General features: G+C 40.5%; 1 protein-coding gene across 1 annotated transcript; it reads left to right on the top strand.

Annotated features, from left to right (window-relative positions):
• The first annotated feature begins 41 nt into the window (after window positions 1-41).
• LOC101468449 (solute carrier family 12 member 9) lies at window positions 42-13,204 on the top strand. Its single transcript, XM_024806170.2, has 14 exons — window positions 42-391; window positions 2,389-2,523; window positions 3,863-4,000; window positions 4,080-4,186; window positions 4,448-4,649; window positions 4,846-4,953; window positions 5,737-5,848; window positions 6,181-6,338; window positions 6,817-6,899; window positions 9,645-9,769; window positions 9,895-10,087; window positions 10,190-10,364; window positions 10,618-10,764; window positions 10,911-13,204. Exons 1-14 carry the CDS (start codon window positions 190-192, stop codon window positions 11,795-11,797), a joined length of 2,772 nt encoding a protein of 923 aa, XP_024661938.2. The 5' UTR covers window positions 42-189; the 3' UTR covers window positions 11,798-13,204.
• The last annotated feature ends 10,702 nt before the right edge of the window (window positions 13,205-23,906 follow it).

Raw genomic sequence — 23,906 nt, 5'->3', positions numbered from 1 at the left:
TGCAGGAAGCAACGTCATTTTTGTCTCCAATTAGCAAATTACCTGCCCAAGGTGAAGGGCTCGTGCAGGTGAGGCGTGGAGGTAAATGGCGGCTCTCGACGTGGATGGCACGTTTCACCATAACAACAATATAGAACTGGTCTTTTATTTAAATAAAGTTGCACTTACCTTTATTATTGATAATCTACGATGTCAGAAAAAACGCCTTTATTACACTACCGACTGACCACTAGCGGCGAGCCGTCTGATGGATCTAAACGCACCGGGGTCGGAGGAGGGGTACACCCCGGACGATCCAAGGATAGGGCGCCTCAGAAGCTCGGGGTGCTGTTTGGAGTCGTCATTCCAACTTTACTGTCCATGTTCAGCGTTGTTGTGTTCTTGCGGATTGGTGAGTATCAGCAGGAGATCTTAAAAAGACTGAAAAATAAAGTCTCTACCTCAACAAAAATGAGTCCTGACACGTGTTCAGTGGATTATTTGTAGCCAAATAAGTGGTTTTCAATCTTTCATGTCCGACTCCAGAATATGGAGATATTTTACTCCCCACACCCATTTTTTTTCCATCAGTTATGGACAATTAAAAATGAGTTTAACTTGATACTGACGATTAGTTCAGTAATATCACCGGTTAACTCTTATTTCCTCATTTTTCTCTGGACATCAACGCCTCACCTGTGCTATGGCCCTCTGTGAGGATCCACAGGTGCAAACTAGGGAATTGATTTGGTTTGGTTCTCGGCTTGTTCTCCTTTAGAAACTTTATAAAACAAAAAACTCCGATAAAGTTGTTTTATGAAACAACTTTATAAAATACCAAACGCCTCTAGGGGTTTAAACCTGAGGCATTTCACTAAAATAGCCTGGGCCTCAAGATTTTATAGGTCATCCAACTAATCATCTAGATGGTGTTTTTAATGGATATTCAGGGGAGATGTGGGCTGATTAAACTTAACCTTGTGCTAATGGTCATACCCTTCCTTGCTCATTCATCTGCTTTTACAAATGCCTGGACCTTTTTTTAAAGCAGCTGTCTGAAGACCCGTGTGTGTTATTATGATATATGATACACCTTTTATACAAAACAAGAAAACACAAATGTTTTTGAACTGTTTGAAAAAACTTGTTCGAAACAAAAAATGACTGAATAGGAAATCAATTGAACATAACATTTGACCGCAAACTATTTTTTTCTGTTTTTTCTGTCTTTCAATAATGCAAGAAAATAACTGTAATTTGGCAACTTAATGTTTTTTTAAAGTGCTTTACTATTTTCTACTTTCTAAAGGTAATTTGAAACTTCATGGAGAACAATAATTATTTAATTTTAGTGTTTAAAATATTTCCATTAAATCGCTTGTGTAAACTGGTGGATTAACCATTACAGAAATGTAAAAGCTGATTTTGGTCATTACCAATATTGTTAATGTGGGGCAGCTGTGGCATAAACCTTACACTGGGTTGTCTACTAAGTTGGTTAAGCACTTTCAGTGATTACATTTATTAAATGCTTTCCACAGACATATAGTCATAAAGTGCTGTTCAACAAAATAAGATACAAAAAGAAAAATCGTAGTAAATAATCAAAAATGACAATAAATAACACAACCATATTTTAAAAACAAAAACACAGGTAAAAAGCAGATCCTAAAAACAGAGAGGTTAAACACAGTCACCTAAACGTAGCTGGAGTGGGAGACTATTCCCAGTCCCCCTAACTACTAAATTCAGAGCTTGTTAGCAAATCCTGCAAAAAGCAAGAATTTGAGAGTCTGGACCATAGCACTTTGTATGGTGTTGAGGTTAGTATGACTACTTGAACTCAAATTCTGAAATCAAGTGGAAGTAGGTGGAAAGTAACACAGGAATAATCTGGGCTTGCTTACTGAAACATATTAGAAGTCTGGCTGCAGCGTTTTGTATTATTTGGATGCGTAAAAAAGGTAAATTGGGAAATACGGTAATCTAGTCCCAGTGACACAAATGCAGCTGAAGTGATTATGGCTCGCTATTCAAAGATCTGTTGAATCTGAGTAGACTTCGGGCCTCCACTCTGCACTGCACGCTCACTGTTTGAGGAAAATTCTGCTTACATGTTAGAAAATAGACTGATACTGAAGCTGTGTAGTCAGGCTCTGATAGTTATCACGTCAGCCTGTAAAACAGTCCAACCCGTACTTATGAATCAGGGCGCTGAGTTTGGAGAAGTTACTACTGCAAGCTGTGAGTATTCAAACTGCAGCAAATGTTTGATATTTCTCGTCTGATAGATTTTAAACTTGTTTCAATCATTTTTATTATTATTTTTTTTAAATGTGATGCTCAAAGGTTTAAAGTGATTTAAAAAAGATGTTCAGTGAAAGATGTGCTATTACTTGCTTATTACAGGATTTGTTGTGGGCCAAGCAGGGCTGTACCATTCTATTGCCATGTTCCTGGTGGCCTACTTCATCATCACAATGACTGTGCTCTCCATCTGTGCAATCTCCACCAATGGAGCTCTAGATGCTGGAGGTGCCTACTGTATCCTTTTATTGCTTAGAAAGGGAAGTGGCCTTTCAAATCACACCTTGTTTATGAATTCATTAACACACTTATTTTTTCCCTCTGATTTGCTTTATTGCTGTATATCCTCTAGCTGCACAGGCATCTCCTTTGTTTCTTTTCAGGTCTTTAGCTGCCTCTTAAAGGGGAAGTATTGAGACCAAGTGTTTGGCATTCTATATTTTAGAATCTGGCTGCAGTCAAAGGTCTTCTCTTGACTGTGATTGAAAATGTCTTGAGGTTATGTAAGGGAAGACGTGAAAGAGATGTCATTCAAATTCAGGAAAAGATAGCTAAGAGAATGCAGCCACACTAGGCTGCTTAATTGTGTGATGGCAGCAAGTTGTCTTGAGTTGTGCACCTTTTAAAGCGTGTCTTAGCTTTGGTCCATGTGTACTTTCATGCAGGCTAGATAAAAGATGGTTAAAATTCAAATAAAAAAAGACACCAGTGTCAAAAGTAAATCAGTATTATTCCTTTGAGCTTTGCTGCTCTCCTACTGGCCCACTCATGTTTTTTATTCTAAATGAAGAAATGATCCCTTGTAAGTCCTTCCCATTTTGGTCACAGATGCTTTCAAAATTAAATAATACATGATAATCCTAAAGCCTGCCAATAATTGATAAATTAGGTTTTAAGCGATGCAATGGCTTACCTTTAAATATTGTTTCAAACTTTATATTCTTAGTAGCCTCTTTATTAGGTACACCTGTTGAACTGCTTACGACAGCAAATAACTGTCCTGCCAATTACTTGGCAGTAACTTAACATGGTTCAGACAACCTGCTGAAGTTTAAAGCGAGCATCAGTATGGGTAACAAAATAGATTTAAGTGAGTTTGAATGTTGCATGTGTGTTGGTGGCAGACAGGCTGGTCTGAGTATTCAAAACCTGCTGCTGGGATTCTTTTATTTTTATTTTTTTTAACACAACCATCTCGAAGGTTTACGGAGGACAAAAAGAACGCAAGATCAGAAAGCGGCAACAATTTGCACAGCCTCACTAAAACTGGACAATCGAAGACTATTTAAATAAGTCCTGAGATGCAATAAAAAATACATCTTTATTAACATGATCAGTTCCAGCAGTCGTAGACCATTAGCTCTTTCTCTTTTCTTGTAATGATGGTCCACTGTATTCTTTCTTAGGAGATTAGAAGTGAAGCATTGAAGAAACTTTCATTCTAATTTAGAGCATTCATCCATGTTCATGACACTTGAACACTTTAGGTCATTTCAGTCCTTTAAGACCCCCCAGGGGAAAACTAATTATTCCACTGCCACCCTCAAGTCAGAAATTCCTCAACTTGGACCACCAGACATGATCAGCCGAGCCCTGGGTCCAGAGTTTGGTGGCAGCATTGGGATCATGTTTTTCTTTGCCAACATTTGCAGTAGTGCTCTCTACATTTTGGGTTTGGTCGAGGCTATTACATCTACCTTCGGGGTCCCAGAAGGTGAAGTCTATTGGGACAAGATGGGACATGTAGATGTTTTGGCTTGTTTATGCACTAACTCTGTTTTACTGTCACTCAGAGGGGGCTGCAGCTGCTGCAGGTCACCATCATATGCTGCCGTCGGGATACTGGTGGTCTCTGCTTTATGGCACCGCCCTGCTTTTCCTGTGTTTCATTGTGTGTCTGGTGAGATTGGAGTTTTTCATTGCCCTTCTTTTAGATATATTCTAAGATTATTGAGATATTTACTGTATTGTATGAGAGCTAAACAAATAAAGAACTGAGGAATTTGAATGTTTTAAATCAACAATTATTACTGTTCCAAATTTATTTTTTAAGCTATACTTTTCTTTTAATATTTATATCTGAATTTTTGATTCATGCATAGAAACAATGTGTAGATATTTAATATTTAAGTGGAGTAACTTTACCAGCTTATGATTACAGGTGGGAGCCCACATCTATGCAAAAGCCACCTTCATTATCTTCATCGTAGTCATGACGGTCCTGGCTTCGATCTTCATTAGTTTCTTCATTCTGGGGCCCACCGTGGTGACTCTGTCACACACGTCTGCAGTGAACACCACCAGCATGAGCACTGCCAATTATACAGGCTTCAGGCTGCACACGCTGGAGGGAAACCTGTTCTGTAAGCATTGGACACGTCATCAGATGTGTTGATTGGCTTTTATTTAGTTTTTGCTTTGTAAGGAGACAGAAAAATGCAATTACAGATCCAGTTTTCCAATAACGCTTTGAATTAGTAAAAAATGCTGACATTTACATTCAAACATCCTTTTTGTTTGTATAAATGACACAGTCGAGCCTCCTGTTACTCCCTCTAGCCGCCTACACGGTGGACTACACCACTGGTGCCATGATGAGTTTTACCAGAGTGTTTGCGGTCATGTTCAACGGCTGCACTGGAATCATGGCAGGGTCCAACATGTCAGGTAAAACTTCATTTAAAAAGACGAGGGAAAGCAGTGGTGGCTTTCTCTAGCTGTATGTCACTTCAGGAATGATGAAAACAACAAGTTTAACATGCTGAGTGCTATAATTCTCGCAAAAGCCATAAAAGAAAGTCCTGTCAGAGGATCCATAGGCCAGAGAGTAAAAGCCTGTAGTTATTGTACTTTATTTGATATTAATCATTTGGCTTTTAAAATTTACCACTTTTTTTTTTTTTTTTTTTTTTAAGCTGCTGTGGTGTGTAGAAGTATTTTCCTCCCAAATTTATTTTTTTCGTTTTGTCACACAGATCATCAAATTAAGTTATTCATCAAATCTGCATGGGTCTATGTGGTATAGCATTTTTTTCTCTTAATAAAGGAAATAATTTAAACTGCATTTTGTATTTACTCTGGTTATTTTTGTCTATTGTTAAATTCTGTTTGAAATAAAACATGCGAATGTGACTCGCATGCAAGGAAATCAGTGAGGGGAAAAATACTTTTTCACAGCACTGTATTGACCAGCAACTGTTGACAGCCTGAAAGGAAAAATGGAAAAATATGCTGTGAGAGTGTACGTATTAAGCTGTAGGTAATCGTCTGCTTGCAGAGCAAAATAATGGGTTGACTAACGCATCTCTAGAACTGCAGGTTTTTCTTGGATCCAGGCGCAGATTCGGCACGCCGTGTATAATGTGGGAAAGGTCTGAGTTTGGCCAAACCTTAATGTTTCTATGTTTAAATGTGTTCAACATGGATGCTGATTTATTTTTCCTCCTTCAGGTGATCTGAAAAACCCTGGCTATTCCATCCCGAGAGGAAGTCTTGCTGCTGTTTTTACAACTTTCATCACATATAATGTGCTGAGTCTGCTGGCGGCATGGTCCTGTGACCGGTTAGACACACAACACACACAGATACTCTGAAACAAGTATAAACAACTACTCTTGTTTAAGATGTTGACAGTCACTGCTTTCAGAGTCGGATCTGTGAAAACAAAACTGTCTGTTTTACAAAAAAAATTTTTTTCCTTCCCACTGTCACTAAGTGCTTGCTCACAGGAGGTCGTCTGATTGTTTCTTTCTAATGTTATAGCATCCTTACCTTACAATATAAAGCACCTTGGGGTGACTGTTGTTGTGAATTAGAACTATATAATTAAAATTTAATAAACTTTTTAGACTTTACAACTAGTTTCACATGTCATATTTTCCCAATTTCTCCTAGTTATCTTCTCCAAAGAGACTACAGCTTCCTGGGGGACATTAATATATTGCCACCCATGGTCACAGTTGGCATTTACTCCTCGGCCCTGTCTGCAGCAATGAGTAACCTTATTGGAGCCTCCAGGGTGCTGTACGCCCTGTCCAAAGACGACCTGTTTGGTGAGATTCTTGAGCATGCGTTTTGCTGCCTGATGATTGTAATTTGGATTTCTTGTCTCTAACATTAACAATTTCCTATAAGAAGCCATCAGATGTGGATGCTAACCTTTCCTGTAATAAAAAGGAGTTAATTTCTAATGATCAGGCTGTGAAGTGTTGATCTGGATTATATAAAAGCATATCCAATTCATCTGGTCTTCTGTAGCTGAGTCGACATTTTAATATTCAGCCATCTGCTGAGCTGGGTCTCCATCTCAAATGTGAGAAATTGTCACTTGTTATTAATTTCATCATGTGTCATTTTCCAAGTGGAGACATGTTAATCTGGAAAGCTTCGTTTGACAACAGATGGCACGCGGTGTTGACTTTCTCAAAAGGAAAAAAAGTCCTCGTGTGACTCAGTTATTTATTGGATTTGGGACGATGAGCGAAACAGACAGAGAGACTTTGCTTTTGTTAGTTGTCTAAATCTCTGCAGGCGGTGTTCTGGCTCTGGCAAGGAAAACCTCTCAAAGTGGAAACCCCTGGGTCTCAGTGCTTGTCTCTTGGTTGCTTGTGCAGGTAGGATATCAGTATCACATCATATGTTTGCATTTTCCTCTGTGTTTGAAGTTTAGATAGTCTCGCCTTGAAAGCAGATATCTCATTAGCTTATAGGCTGAGCCATCTTACACTGATTGTTTACACATACCCAGTAATCTAGGATACAGCAACCAATTCAAAATACCTGATGAAAATAGATGAATGGTAAAGGGCAGACACATCATCCTCCAATTCTTCTTGGTTATACTATGAAGTCCTTCCAAACACCTCAGTTCAGCATGACACACAGGTTTTCTTTCTGCAGTCTAACGTCCTCTTCAATCAGTTTCTTGCGTCAGAGATGGTCCGCCACAATACCTCTTAACATCTGTGTCCCACAGCGAGGCAGCCCCAGTTGTCACATGTTAAAGCATCACATGGCCATCATGAGGTAGTCAGTGATTGCGGGTGACACTCAAGATCTTCAGTAGGTTCCTGTAGGTGATGGGGCTCCTCCTGGAAACATTTAGGATGGCACGAAAAGACTGCTGGGTGGCAGATGTGGCTAATAACCTCTTCGTAGGACATGCTCGTTAACTACTAACTGAAAACACTGCAGAGTTCATTCACATCACCACAGACGGCAGCCTGTCTTGCAGCCTGTTCATCACTTTGAAAACTAGTTTTTGAGCTCTCTGGCAAGAAAACTGAAGAAATTTTCATATAAAGGTGCAGGAAGACCCAACACTTGGAAAATACTGCTTTCTAAAACTTCTCTCCACTGATGTTGAGGTCTGTCAGGTATAGTCCGTGTACTAACAAGAGGAAACCTCACCCTTCTTGAAGACTGCAGTTGCCATCACCCTTTCTTACAACCACCTTCTGCTCAAACTAGTACATCAGTATGATCAACATTGGCCCATATTCTGACAACGCAGAGTCCTGGAAGAGGCCACGGCCCCTGTAAGGAAGTCTGTCAATAGAAAATTGTACTTAGTAGTCAGTATAATCTTTTAATAATATAAGTTTACATATAGTAGTGATAGGATATGCGATCCTTAATAGTCTGCAAAGGCTTTGTGTGCATTCCAGAGTGCTCTGGCATTCACACCCACATCCTGGGAGCATGGGAAAGGTCGTGCCTAAACGTAGCTATGTCAGTTTTAGTCTAAGTGCCTTTTTTACATTTAGATGAACTGTTGGATTTTCCAGACCAGCAGGTTTAGGGAAGTCGTTTATGGGGTCACACACACACACACATATATACACCTCCACATTCCAATGTAAGGAATAAACACCCACTGATGTATGAAATAAAGACCAGGGCAGTCTCAGAGTGCGAGTCCCTGAGCCCTCACTCTCGTGCGAGAGCTCAGAGCTGCCTTTGCTAAGCAACAAGTAAAACTGTGTGTTTCTCCTCTCTGATTCTCAGCTAAAGAAGTGTTTTAGAATACATCTCTTAACAAAGTCATGCTTTATTGCCTTGAAGATCAGTTGTAATATATTGTTGAAGACCCTGCTGGAGTACAGTTTCCCCCCTACAGTCACTTGCACCTTTAAAGTTATATCATTACACTCGACACGCTTTGCAGTACTGATGGCCCCACTAAGAGAAGGTTCCCAGCATGCAGCTGTTATCCTTCAGAACCTCGATTTTGCAGATAACATCTGCCTTCTTGAAGACACGATTGAAGTTGCAAAATAATTTCTGCACAGACCCAAAAGTGCTACTCAGTCTGTACCTTAACACTTTTAAGACCAATGTCATGCACATCAGTGGACCAGCTTATTGCCCATTTGCCAAGTATGGCTCTGCCATCAAACCGTAGACGCCCTCAAATGCATGAACATGTTTACAGTGGCAACTGTGACTAGGCGAAGCTTGGCGAGCTTCTTGTAGCTTTGCCAAAGTGCAGAAGGCTCAGATTCAAAGGTTAACCAGACTTAAAGTGTCCAAGTCACATTTTGAAGGGATCTTGTTCTCTTGGTCTGAATTATGGACCCTGAATAAAATTTGAGGAAACTAGTGAAAAAGTCAGTAATAGCATATTAAGAAAAGTAATTTAAAAAATAAAAGAAAATCTTTCCACTTCCACCCTGTCTTCTGTTTCTAATACAGGTGGGGAAAAATAAATTAGGATGTGTGTAGTGATGCTGCATCAGCACTGACGTCATACACTGTTTGCTAAAGGTGCAGTGCTGTCTGCAGTTGATTGTAAATGAAAGCTGGAACAGAGGAAGGAAAAATCAAGAGCAGACAAACTGATAGCTCATTTAACTTTGCTCATTCTTCAGCCGCTGCTCAGCGATGCAAAAAGACTTTGAGCATCATTGTGCTCAGCTTCAGATTTTCGCTCATTTGTCGAGTGAAGAGGACTCACAGCTTGAAAGGTTCTGGCAGGGAGACGGAGCTGAATGTTGTCAAACTAATAAGTGAATTCTTACAGTACCATGCTGCTTAACTTCAGCTCATTAGCTCGAGTGAAAGGATTTTTCAGTAAATTCAGATACAGTGTAGCTGTTTAAATTTGTGGTGTCGAGGCAGCCGGGGGTTCAAAGCTATCATAGTCGACGTATAGTGAGTTTTATTGTTGCAAACATTGTTCTGTTGCATTTTAATGGTGCATGTCAAAGCCTGTTCACTTGGTATCATTTGACTGGATATTTTTCTGGACTAAAACGGAAGAATTTTTGGTCTCAATGGCATATCAGTTTGAGATTTTCTACTAAAGCCACTCTTAATTTTCACTAAAACCTGTTTTTTTTTCCAATCGCCTCCACTAGATGGTGCTATTTGCAGGTAAATTGAACACCATTGCTGGTATTGTAACCATCTTCTTCTTGTTGGTGTATGCTGCTGTGAACCTGGCCTGTTTGGCTCTTGAATGGGCTTCTGCACCAAACTTCAGGTACAGTGCAGCATAAGGCAGTGGCTTACCTTTCTGCTTTAGATTTTATTTGCACAGGTAAAACCAAAATGGAACATTTTCATACATGTTCTTTCATTTTTGTTTATTTCTTGTTTTATATTTAGACCCTCGTTCCGTTTCTTTACATGGCACACCTGCACTCTGGGCATCCTCGGCTGCCTGGTCATGATATTTTTGATCAATGCAATTTATGCATTTGCCAGCATAGCCTTTATGCTGGTGCTCTTGATGCTTATCCACTACCTGGGGCCCATCAGCAACTGGGGCTACATCAGCCAGGCCCTCATCTTCCACCAGGTGCATAAAGTGTTTTTCACTCACATGAATCACAAATGTGACATAAATATGCATGAATCACTTATATTTAATCATTATTTACTATTTTCTGTAATTACCAAGGTGCGTAAGTACTTGTTGATGTTGGATGTGCGAAAGGACCATGTTAAGTTCTGGAGGCCCCAGGTGCTTCTGATGGTTGCAAACCCTCGCAGCTGTACAGGCCTCATGACTTTCATTAATGATCTGAAGAAGAGCGGCCTCTATGTGCTTGGACACATAAAGCTGGGCTTGCTGGGTAAGAAATGTGTACGCTGGAGCCCGATCTAGTGGATTATTGAGTACTTTAGGTCTTAGAGGGAGATATTTGTACCTCAGTGATAGTCTTTGATGAAAAGAGCTGTTATTTCTGAGTGTAAATCACTTTTAATGAATCCTAACGTTAACGAGATTTCACAGTGAGAGGGAAAAGTGTTAAAACAGAAGTTTGCTTGTTTTCCCTATGAAAGTCTGATTCTTGTTATATTGTGTGTGCCTCTGTGTGTGTGCAGATGAGCTGCCCTCTGATCCTTTGCAGAGTCGATATGACTCCTGGCTCTGTTTAGTGGATCATTTGAAAATCAAAGCGTTTGTCAACCTGACCCTGGCTGACTCCGTCCGACACGGCGTTCAGAATTTGCTTTTCATCTCAGGCTTTGGTAGGTGGCTTTACCTTTACTGTTGTAGGATTAGGTCCTGTCTGTCACTGAGCAGTAGTTATGGCAGCATTTCCAATATAATACATCATTTTATCATTCATATTTTTCTTATTCAAAGCACAGTTGATACAAGTCTTTGATTCTAGGTGGAATGAGGCCCAACACCCTTGTCTTGGGTTTCTATGATGACTGCACTCCTCATGACCACCTCCAAGGTCATATTCTCCTGTCTACAGGCCATAGCTTTGATACGGTCTGTCCAACCAAAGTCCCTGGAGAGCAACGCTCTCCCTTCTTTCCCAGTCTGCGAGGTGCTGAGGACCCCAAAGACCTCCAGGAAGAGGAATACGTCTCTGTGATTGCTGATGCTGTAAAAATGGGAAAGAATGTGACTCTGGCTCGGTGTTTCGACCAGTTCAACCGGGACAGAGTCTTAGGGTCAGGAAGAAAGATCAGAGGTGTGGCCGGGCCATTCATTGATGTGTGGCCTATGAATCTTCTTCAGCCAGACAGCCATAGTTATGTTGGCATCTGCTCATTGTTTCTTCTCCAGCTGGCTTGTGTGCTTCACGATTCCCGTGCCTGGAACCAGGCGAGACTCCGACTCTTCTTGTGCATGGAGGCTGGCTACAGTCTGCAAGAAAAGGAGGAAGCAAAGCTCCAGGGTATGCTTAGGGATCTAAGGATCTCAGCTCAGGTGCAGATGGTGGCTTGGGATGAGGTGGTGGCGCTACACTGGCAGAGGCAAAGAGAAAGGGCTGAACAGAATGAGGAAGATGAGAGAGAAGACTGTAACCAGACATATCCCAATAATGCCTCTCAACTTACAGATGAGTACATCTGTGCCGTCAATGATATGATTTGCCGTCATGGTGTCCCTCAGCCAGCTGTGCGTTTCTTGTATTTGCCACACCCCCCAGCTGATAGAAGCCGTTACCGTGCCTACCTGCATCAGGTGGACCTGTTGAGTCGAAACCTTGGTCCGACATTGCTCGTTCACGGAGTCACTCCTGTGGTTACGACTGACATCTAGAATTTTACTAACTCTTTGTCATCGACTAGCAGAATCTAGTATCGTTCATGGACGGGGCTGTGCCTGTTGCCTCCCGATTTATTGACATGTTAGTCGTCAACCACAGTATTACAATAGATGAAAACACTGCAAATCTCAGTTTTAAACTTTAATCAAACATGAATGTTACACACACCTATTCCTCCCACTAATACACCAACAAACATGAATGCTTGAGGGAACTGAGGCTATCCCTTTGAAACTGAGATTAGGCCATAGTGGCATTAAGAAAATTAATCTGCACTTTTTTGTGTGAGAGGAGATGATTGTATTAGTAGAAAGCTGATTGGATGTTAATGTATTAGATTCTCATTTATTTGCTAAAATATTGCTGCCACAGTTGGGTGCCATCTTGCTATTGTGTGCTTTAAATTTTGCACAGATTTATAGAAAAATAAACGATTGTATTACCTGAATGGCCTGTTTATAGTTAGTAATTGTTAGCTACTACAAAAAAAGTTACACCTGAGTGTTTCCTGTTGAACCTGCAGAGGGCGATATTTGCCTAGCAAACTGCCCACAATCACAGCTATAAAAGTAAGAATTTACAAGGCTCTTAGTGCACCACAATGGTGCAAATACCATGTAACTGAATGTGTACTACAAATAAGCTAACATAGACTGATCTGCTCTTTCAGAACTCTCCACGTGGTCGGTCTGTTTATGATCGGCTTTCTTGCCAAGATAAAGAATGCAGTTCCCAGAAAAACGGTTGAAAACTTTTCAGGGCTGACAGGATCTCCTTCTGAGTTGTAATTATGGACCAAGGCAGTCTTACTAAACTAATAATAGAGTCCTATGTGTTCCAAATTAAACTTGGAGTCAAGTGTTTTCATTATTATTTTGGATATGACTTCTAGGAGGATTATGTTTGCTGTATACAAACAGCAAAGCACCATTGGCTTAGCACTGAGGGAGCTAAAATTAAATCAAGAAATATTAGGGGCGAATGTCAGGGCGCTATGCTACAGACTGGGTCATCCAACATGACATTGACCTGGGGTGCACAAATAAATGAACAGATGGTTTAAAGAAAAAGAAACAACAATTTTGGTCTGTAACCACCTTGAGATGCTGTGGTGTGAGCTGAGCAAGGCTGGACAATCAAGAAATCCCCCAAATACTCATTGTGCACTTCTTATCAGCATCTCCAGGAAATGATGCTGTTGTTAGAGAAGTTTCTTTGAACTACTAAATTCAAGACTTAACTTAGTTTTTCCAGCCTGAGCTGTGAGTGATTACTGAACACGATCATTAAAGACATGACTGTTTTATCCAGTCAGACTGTGTTGTACTATCATTATTTTATAATGGAATTTTTACTTGTAGTGCAACTTTTTGCCCCTCGGAATAAAGCCAGTGTGCAGATGTCGTATCTTTAAGTGTTTTTATGCCACAGGATAGTTTTAAAATAAGAATATGATGTAGATTGCTTGATAACAAGGCAAACTCATCTGTTGCTTTAAAAGATAATTAAAATACAGTGAAGATTTTCTGAATGACACTATTGTTTGGCACATGTATGCTGTGGTGGGTAAGGCGGCGCATACTGAATAGGAGCCAGCGGCATGTCGCATTTAGAGAAATTCTAATGGGTTTACAGCAGAAAACAACACCCACCTACACATTACTGTCAAACAGTATGTGGGAGGGAATTTGTTCACAGATGGCAGCAGATCCAAGGACACCGAGGCACCTTTTTCTCCACTTTTCTAATGAGTGCATTTACTTAGAAGTCACAAAGAAGCAATAGTGCACCAGCACACGGTGACTCCTGTGATCTGACAGTGTGGGCGCACATCGAGTCTGGCCCATCTTTTATATTTAAGGTTTTAAGCTGAAGGTCGGACTCGCTTCAGCGCCGCTGGGAGAACTGCTGGTGCAGTAAAAGTGTAATAAAAACACTTCCGGGCTGTGATACTTTTAAATACAGATTGCTGTAGTCCATGAACAAAAAAGTAAGAAAGTACTGTTGTTCTGACATAGTGTGAAATACTGGGTATGAATACATTTTTTTAGAGCTTGTAACGGCTTAATCTTGAGCTCCAAACACTCGCAGAAGTAAAGATGCTTGATTAGGTAGACTCCAAGCTATATTAGTGACTAAAATTATTGCTTAAATTATAAATTGCTTAAAATACAAAGGAGTACAATGCTGTTTGTTCTTGTCTGTGATTGATTTAATGATGTTGGGATTGGTCTACAGCAGGGGTGGAGAACTCCGGGCCTCGAGGGCCGGTGTCCTGCAGGTTTTAGTCATCCATCCATGTCAACACGCCTGAATCAAATGATTAGTTCATTACCAGGCCTCTGGAGAACTTAAAGACATGTTGAGGAGGTAATTTAGCCATTTAAATCAGCTGTGTTGTCAAGGACACATCTAAAACCTGCAGGACACCGACCCTTGAAGCCTGGAGTTCCCCACCCCTGGTCTACAGGCTTCTGGTGCAGTAAATCTTTCCATTTTAGGGCTGTTAGCCTTGCTTATGGTAGAACATTACAATGTTTGACGGTTAGGCGTGAAATATTACTAAATTAAAGACTAGAAATCTTAAAAATCTATATATATTTTTAGGATTATAAATCTGCACACATTTCCTTGGCACATCAGTGTCCAAAATGACAAATAAGAGCCAGTCAGGGGTTATAAGAAAAGCAAGAAAAATGCTCCTAACATAACAATTATGTTTACTGACTGTTTTTTTTAGAAATGAAAACATCTTCTAGTATCCACCCCTGAACATAAATCTTTCCAAACAATCAGACTCTCCTCGTCTGTGTGTGTGTGATTCCTGGTCCAGTCTCCAGGAGCAGTGAATGAGATGAGCAGCCACAAAAAGAACAGACGGTTTCTTGAATGTAATTATAAAAAAGCCAGGTTAAATACACACAGAGTCTAACTCTCTACTTAGCTGCTCTTTTAAACATGCAGAGTAATTATATGCGCAGCTTGATTTGAGTGGGGAACAAGTCCAGTGGGCATTGGCAGTCAGGCAGAGGACAGAGGAAGAGATGACAAAAAGACAATTGGAGGTCTCATTGCTGGGCAAGGATTTAAACACAGCAGTTAAATGGAGAGAAATCACACTCAGAGGATTAGTCAGAATGAAAGACAAATACTGAGGGCCCCACTTCAGCACCAAACAGCTGTGTATCCAAACAGCTGTGTATCCACCCAGCATCACCAACTTTGTTCCACTTTCAAAATGTTAATGAGCACCTGATCTCAGTCATTCGAGCTGACCGGGGAGCTGCAAAGCTTATAAAGAGTTTATAAAGAGATAAAGTGAATAATGAGCAGAAACAAGTTTATTGCTGCGGTCTTCCACAACAGTCCCAGTCCCTCAGTGTGGCTCCCATGGGGAAAATTAGTTGCCCACCAGTTTGGCATGACACTGAGCTGGCTGATGCAATTTGCCAACAGCAGATTTAGTGATTGTGGGCAACAGCTATAATGCATCTTGTGACGAAAAGACGGTGCCAACTGTTGCATACGTCACATTTGCTGCAGAGCTGCATATCTTTCGTATAAGTGTATCGACACCCGCCTACACCTCACTGACAAACTGCGTGTGGGAGGGAGCACGTTCACAGGCGGAGGCAGCCTGGGCTCTGAGCACTATAAGGGGATGCCACGTTTACAGTCATAAGAGTAACTCGGAGTGTTCAACTATTTTGGACTGGATACAACGTGCAGTAGTCCTACATGCCTCCTACGAGGAGAAGACTTTTTGCTTTTAGCGCGTATTTCTCGTGCAGCACTGGGGACTGGTTTGAGGGGGATTCCTTCATGCCCACAGGTTGACTCACTTCCGACTGACCAGCTGTAGAATGGAGAAGTGCTGATGTATGAAAAGTATAAAGAAGGATCAGTAATGAAAGAAAAAAAAACTGGACCTGCCTTTAGTCTTTAATTAGTGTACCAAAAACAAAATACTATAGACAGTTTGAGAGAAGGGGATAGATTAATGCCCTCCTGGCAAAAAGTTTAAATTAGGTCCAAAACCTTACATATAATTCAGGTGGTCAAATCAAATTTTTAACCTCCAACTTACCATAAATGGTATGAGAAACATCAGAGAAGCAGATTGTAGATATGGCAGCAAAAATGGTAATGACTAAAAATAGTTAAGCTGCTCATATGTTGCTGCTGGGATGACGATATATTTGCTAAATTTCTGTTCAGAAATCTGTTTGCTTGGATTTGAGATGGTCGGACTGCTCGTCTTCCTGTTGGTTCGATTCCCTGCTTCATGCCAGCCCAAAAGTTTGTATGCTGTTTCTACAGCCATAAGTAGCGTTCCAAAGGATGTATTGTATAAATGATAAGTGAAAGCAAATCAAATGCTTCTGCATATCATCCTCTACAAGCAGTATGACAACGATTTTTGATTCTTTCACTTTGTCTTTGAACAACAGTCTGTGACAAAGAACGGCAAATTTGCAACCTGCCATTAATATACAAAGAGCAGTCTGGGAAATGAAGTATATTTCATGTATAAATTCACATGCCATTTCAGTAGGCACACCTTGCTAGTACTGGGTTTGACCACCCTTTTCTTTCAGAGCTGCATTAAGTAATTGTTTCACAGTTTCAATAAGGTGCTGGAAACAGTCCTCAGAGATTTTGTTCCTTATTAACGTGATTGCATCACACAGTTACTGTCGATTTATCAGCTGCACATCCATGATCCAAATCTCCTGTTCCACAACACCCAAAAGGTGCTGTATTATTCTGTGATCTGGTGACTGTTTCTGTGTCACGCTCAAGAAACCAGACTGAGGTCATTGGAGCTTTGGGACATGCAGGAAGCAGCAATTAGAAAATGTATACACTGTTGTTGTAAAAGTATAGACATGGACAGCAGCAATACTCGTGTAGGCTGATGTGTGTTTAAATGATGCTCATTTGGAACTAAGGGGCCCAAAGTGTGCCAACACAATATCCCCTATGAAGAAGGCATTTCCACTCAGCTAATTCCCTGGATAATTTTTGTTTTTCTGATCACTCTCTGTAAGCCCTAGAGATGACTGTGTGGGAAAATCCCAGTAGATCAGCAGTATTCACTCAGAGCAGCCCGTCTGGCACCAACAACGATGCCATGTTTATCATCTTTCTTTCAAAATTCTGATGCTTGGTTTGAATTTCAGCAGGTCATCTTGACCATGTCTCCATGTCTAAATGGAGTAAATTGCTGCCATGTGATTGACTCATCAGATATTTATGTGAAAGAGCAGTTGAATGGGTGTACCTAATGAAGTGGCAGTGGGTGTAATTCACCAGCTGATAGATGACGGTGTGTTTTTGTCACAAGTGTCCTCACGTGTCTTCAAGCATTGCGGTATTATCAAGTCTTTTCCGAATTTCCTTCTCTGACATCTCCTCTGTAGTCTTGTCATTATTAAACCTCTGAAAAGACACATCTATAAGTTCTGATTAACCATCAGCTGCATTTTCTTAAAGTATCAGGACCACTCAAGTGAAAAATAGTGTGAGTGGGAGCTGGCCGCATAGTGCTGCCAATATATGTATGCTGATGTAAAATTTTCCCACATCATCTGCCTCTACTCTCTGGATCTGCACTAGTGACGTAGTTCAAACTGCTGTTACTGTGGAAATAGCTCCACTTCATGTGAGAGTGGGCGGACTGGGAGGATATGTCGACAGTTTAGTCCTGTGGAAGTGTACGATTCTTTCTCCTCCTGCTGCCACAGCATCCATAGGTCTAGTTCAGGTTGAGATTTTACTAGAATCTTTCATGCAAAATAAACACTTGATCTTAAAAGTTTCACTTCCTGGTTAAATACATGTTAATAAATAATCAATTCCTAGCATATTATTTAGTTTGTAACTGGGGGATAAACAAAAGAAGGCTTTATGAGTTTGTCCTGTCAGTTAAATAGACAGATTTTTGTCAGATGTGGTCATGACTTAAAGGAGTAAGTGACTCGTTTTAGATGCATTTGTGTCTCCATTTACTGCCCTACATTAAGCAAATATAACTGTTATCAGTTGAGACCACAGCAGGACCTTGGGCACAGTGTCAATAAAAATACTGATAGCTTTGGTGTATGTTTGCTTTCAACTTATTCACTGCTTTTATTTGATAGTCGTTTACTGTATCACATTGCTTTATTCTTTGCACACAGGTGGCTAAACTGGGGCACTTGGTCGAACCTGATGCAGCTTTGCCTGAATAAACTTTCCTTCATGAAGGTTATAATGTCCATTTTTAACCCTCTTGGAGAACTGGTCTAATTTCAGACTTAAATTTAAGGTGCTGCTGAAGTGTAGCTCATTACATGGATGGTCCTTTTGATAACAGAAACACCTCTCTGTATAATACAGTGCAGTTAAAAAGCAACACAACCTGTCGCCTTCAAAGACTGACATGGAGTGGCATTTCAAGTCTGATGGTAAGCGTTAAACTATTCCGTCATACAGCACTTTATTCTGCTGAGCTGTCTTTGGACTGTAGTAAGAAGCAAATGGAGAAACTCCACACAGGCGCAGTGGAAACATGGAAATGTCATAAAGAGATGCTTTAGCTAAAGTTTGAACCAGGAACCTTTTTGATGTCAGGCGGCAGTGCTCACCAAAGTGAGCACAAAGTTTAGGAAGCACTATCAGATGATTTTGGAACTAATAAAAAAAGAAAACAACAACCTTCTTGAAAGGCAATTGTGTCAGTGAGGTGTCCCTAATAAATTGACAACCCAATTTCAATTGCCACATAAATGTTTAGCATATGCTCAACATTAATACATACATACATACATACATACATACATAAAACTTCACCCTCAATAAACTCAAAATAACAATTTTATTTAACATGCAAGTCAAATATTTAAAATCAAAGGTTAATTAATTCAAACAATTCATTATTAAGGTAAATGTGCTCGGTTTAAACTGAATGTATATGAATCAAGGAAGTTTCTGTTGACCAGATTTCATCAAATTTAGCATTTTATGTTGTGTTTATGTAACAAAATAACCTGCTTAAATTTACAGTCTGTGTGTTTTCAAGCATCGTGGAACACCATGTCATCATGGGGGCACGAATGACACCACAGAGGGTCGGAGATCTGCAAAATAATATCTCAGACCGGAAAACTACCCAGATCTTAATGGGACCAAGGATCAGGGGTTAATCACTGAACTGTGATCAGCTTGGAGCGTTGATATGGCAGGAATGGATCTCCACAGAGAACTACAGGGGTTACAAAGAAGAGTCAGCACTGTAAATCCTGACTCTCTGCATATACTTGATTTATTTACCAATAAAAGTCTTTGAAATTTAAAAAACAAAACATGACCTCGGGTCTCAGCATCTTCCACAGGCTCAGCTAGAAGTTTATTAGCCACTTTTGACCATAGGAGCTCAGGAAGTTGCCACTGTCAGACTTCATTTCTTGACCTTATCAGGATTCCTTTAGATCACTTTATGTAATAGAATATTATCACATGCCTACAACAGTAACTTGTATGATCCTAAATTACTCACTGTTTGCCTTGAGTGATTGTGATGGTCATGCAGTGGCTGTCTCACACCACCCCCACATAGCGGGGATGCCCTTGTTTTTATGGAGGCCTTGACAGCACCGTGGACCGATGGGCTGATTTGCGTCAGTCTCACTCTTTTACATCCAGGGATCAAACAAGGGAGCTGCTTATGTTGCATCATGATGTCTCATAATGTTTGTCAGCCATCAGCGGTTTACATGGGTATTACTAATCCCAGTTCAGTGAAATATTAGGATGCCTGCGTCACTGATTGCGTAGCAGTGGATTAGTAGGTTTACGTTTAGGAGCTCTGCAGCAGTGGCACTGGAAGCACTTTAATCATCCATCCATCTATTTTCTTCCATCTTCCTAATGCAGGATTGTGGGGAGTCTATCTGAGTTTTCACAGGGTCACTTTACTTTTACTTTACTTTTTGTTACTTTCAATCTTTAGTTTATACTGTATGGATTAAATGGAAAGACTTTCTCTTTGAAAAGCTTCTTTCTTCGTAAATATAAATCGACCTTCTGTCTTTTTACATTCGTCATGCACGAATGTGTGAATGAAAGAGGATGTGACTGGAGTCTGGGTGTCATCTTTGTTTTTGGGAGGTTGCACATGTCTGGCACGCCCACTTTCTCGCCTTTTCGCATTGCCCGGCTCAGCCTTCTGCACAGCACAAACCACGCGGCACAAGCCAAATCTGACTAGTTCTTTCTGCCATCTGTTGCTCTCTTCCTTATATGGAAACAGTTTTTCTGTGTAAGCACAGACAGATGATCTGTGGACCCAGATAATGGTGAACTGAATGATACCGGAAGTTAGACCACAACTATTTTGATTTGGTTTCAGTAAAAGTTTAGAAGTATACCTCAAAAAACTTTTATGTGCTCTATTGGTTTTTATTTAAAGGGTTTAGACCAGGCTGGCTCATTTGGAAATGTGTGCACCACGCAATCATTTTACAAATCTTGAGATCAATGATGTCCAACAATCATAGATGTTCAAAACCTTCTTGATTGTATTTGTGAATACAAAACAACATAACTTTCAGATTTTAAATTGTGATGGGATGAGATCTTCTACAGTGCTTCCTTATTTATACCTTGTGCTATCACCAACTTGGTGCTTCACAGTACGTCTCTGAATCGGTGATCAGAGGTCAGAATAGTGCATGAGGTGCGGCGTTTGTTGACCAGTAGGATTTTTAGCACTAGCACTGTGACAGTGAAGCTGCGGGAGCAGAGGCAGTGAAGGTGGAGGGGTTTAAATACCTGGGGCCAACCATTCAAAACACCAGACAGCACAGAAGAGAGGTAAAAAAAGATAGTGGAGTGGGTGGAGATGAGTGTCAGGGGTGATTTGTGACAGGAGGATAGCAGAAAGGGAATGTTTACAACCTGCTATGATGTATGGTTTGGAGATAGTGGCACTGATAAAAAGACAGGTGGCAGAATTTGATGGGAATCAGCGGGACTCAGTCATTTTGAGACAAAGTTATATGGTTTGGACATGAGCAGAGGGGGGATAGTGGATACCCGGGACACGTTATGGAGCTGCCAGGCAAGTGAAAAAAAGGATGATAAAAGAGGAGGTTCATGGATGCTGTGAAGGAGGACATGCAGAGGGTTAGTGTGACAGAAGAGGATGCTAGGGAAAGGGTGAGATGCCAGAGGGCAGATCATCCTCTGTGGCGACCCCTAGAGGGAGCAGCTGATAAGGGCAAAATATGACTTTGTATTGCATTTTACCTGCGACAGTGAATGCATGTATGATCAGTGGCCTTCTAGCTTAAATTGTACTACAAAAGGAATATGAGGGAGTGCTGCGTGGTAGCTTTATGGTTAGCCACTCTGTGTGAAAAGATGAGCAGCACGTGTCACCCTTTGTCTGTGTGGGCTTCCTCCAGCTGCTTCTGTTTCCAGAAGTGCAGGCCAGGTGGAGACTACAGACCACTTGTAGGTGTGTGTAATGTGTCTGTCTGTCTTCATGCTGAGGTTAGCTGGGATATGCTCCAGCCTCTTACACATGATGAGAAGTTCAGTGTAGGATGAGAGATAGCTTCACATAAATCAGTCGGATTAGTTCACTGAAACATAATCGGTTGTCGATATCACACACAGGAGCAAACTGTAGAAAAACAAACTGGCTGTACATAAATATGGGCCATAGGCAACATACTCTACTCTCATGGCAAGCATACTGCAAAATGAATAATGTGCAAGTAACAAAAAATGCGGGTAAATTCATGCAACCTAGTTTGAGATCTCAGTATTAATCACAGAGCTGTTTGATACACCCACAGACAGTTAACACAAAAGACTTCCAATATGTCACCAAGCTTCACTAAGAAGAATGTGGGAAGCCACTATGTGACTGATTTTTTCCTGCCTCTAGTCAAGTGAACACACACAACTTAGTGGCAACTGGAACAAATGTAAGTGCCTGCTACACCAGCTACTCCAATGCTACACATTTAAAACTTGGCACTGCCTCACACAGTCAACCTGTGATACGTTACTGTAAACACAGAACAGGAAGAAATAATATCACAGTGCAAGCATCAACACAACCACAAAATGTGTTTAACTGTAAGGATTTACAAGTTAAATTATAATGTAACTGGAGCAAAAGCGAAGGGTAAACATGAATGTTGGTCTCGACCACTAAGACTTTGGGGCAAAAGACAAGTCAACAACCACAAGCGATGTACAAAAGAGACCCCTGAAGGGACATTTTAACTTTGATGATTTTGAATTGCTTCCTCCTGACTGTGCTAAGAGTTGTTACTGGGCAATATGAACATTTTATGCATTTATGTATGTAAAATTTGAATCATGTCTTGCTGTATAATGGACTAATTACTATGTAAGAACCAGTATATAGATATACTTTATTTACAAGAGTCTTTTCAGCATGAGTACAAGCTACACGTACCACCAGTTTGTTCACCTTTCTAGTACTGGGCTGGACCTCCTTTTACCTCCAGAAAATCCCCATTTCTTGATGGTGCAGATTTCCTATGGTTGCTGGAACATTCCTCAGAGATTTTGATTCATAAAGATGTGATAGCGCCACTCAGTTGCTGCAGATTTGTTTGCTGCACATCCAAGAGATTAATTTCCTGTTCCTACTTATCCTAAAGGTGATCTGTTGGATATGACTGTCATATTAAATAAACCAGTTTTAGATGTGTTGAGCTTTGTGACATGGTGTGCTACCTGTTGGAAGTAGCCATCAAAAGATGGTTAACGACAATACGCAGATTGGCTGTGGAGTGCATCCCACACACCATCACACCGCTACCAGTCTGAATCAGTGATACAAAGCAGGATGGGTCCATGTTTTCATGTTGCTTATGCCAAATTCTGAATGTTCATACTATTCTTCGTCTGGCTGTTGCATCAGAAATCGAGATCACCAATGTTTTTCCAGTCTTCTGTTTTGTGACGTGTAGCCTCAGTTTCTTGTTCATAGCTGACAGAAGACCCAGACAGCAGACCCAGACTTCTGCTGCTTTAGTCCATCTGCTTCAAGGCTGGACATGCTGTTCATTCAGAGAATGCTCTTCTGCATACTTTGGTTCTAACATGTCTGTGCTTGAGTTTCTGTTGCCTTCCTGTCAACTTGTAGCAGTCTGGCTATTCCTCTCTAACCTCTGACATCAGCAGGAAATTTTCACGCAGCTGCCACTCACTGGAAATGTTCTCTTTTTCACACCATTCTCTGTAAACCCTAGGGATGTGTGGAAAAAAACCAGGAAAATCAGAGTTTCTGAAATACTTAGAGTAGGTCATCTGCTGCCAGCAACCATCCCATGTTTAAAAGTCACTTAGATCACCTTTCTTCCACATTCTGATGCTCAGTTTGAACTTCAGCAGGTCATCCTGAACATGTCCACATGCTTTAAATGTGCTCAGTTGCATGACTGAGATACTTATGTTAACAAGCAGTTGAATGGGTGTATCTAATAAAATGGCTGGTGAAAAATGAGGACTTGTAAAATGTTTAGGTGCATTATTATTAAATAAGAAATAAACTGGTTCCTATATAGCACTGTTCTATTCTAACTGAGCACACAAAGCACTTTTTTATATAAATCATGCCACATTCCCTTGTTTCTATGCTTTCTATCTACCATTCATACAAATTCACATCAGAGAGAGACTTGGAGTTAGTATGTTGCTCAAGGATATTTGGCACTGGAGAAGACAAGGAGTGAACCCCCAGCCTTCAGCTTAATAGGTGACCTGCCCTATCTCCTGAGCCACCTCAACACTTATTATTATTATTATTATTATTATTATTATTATTATTATTATTATTATTATTATTATTATTATTATTATTATTATTATTATTATTATTATTCCATCCACCCATTCGCTTCCGCTTATCCTTTTCAGGGTCGCGGGGGGCGCTGGAGCCTATCCCAGCTGTCATAGGGCGAGAGGCAGGGTACACCCTGGACAGGTCGCCAGTCTGTCGCAGGGCCAACACACAGGGACAGACAACCATATTATTATTATTATTATTATTATTATTATTATTATTATTGTTGT

This window comes from Maylandia zebra, linkage group LG18 (assembly GCF_041146795.1).
Source record: "Maylandia zebra isolate NMK-2024a linkage group LG18, Mzebra_GT3a, whole genome shotgun sequence".
Lineage (NCBI taxonomy): Eukaryota > Metazoa > Chordata > Actinopteri > Cichliformes > Cichlidae > Maylandia > Maylandia zebra.
This window is presented reverse-complemented; position numbering and strand designations above follow the sequence as displayed.

Coding starts and splice junctions, on each gene's coding strand:
- LOC101468449 (XM_024806170.2), top strand. CDS start 190: ATGTCAGAAAAAACGCCTTTATTACACTACCGACTGACCACTAGCGGC. Junction 4,001..4,079: donor TACCTTCGGGGTCCCAGAAG/GTGAAGTCTATT, acceptor ACTGTCACTCAG/AGGGGGCTGCAGCTGCTGCA. Junction 4,954..5,736: donor GGCAGGGTCCAACATGTCAG/GTAAAACTTCAT, acceptor TTCCTCCTTCAG/GTGATCTGAAAAACCCTGGC.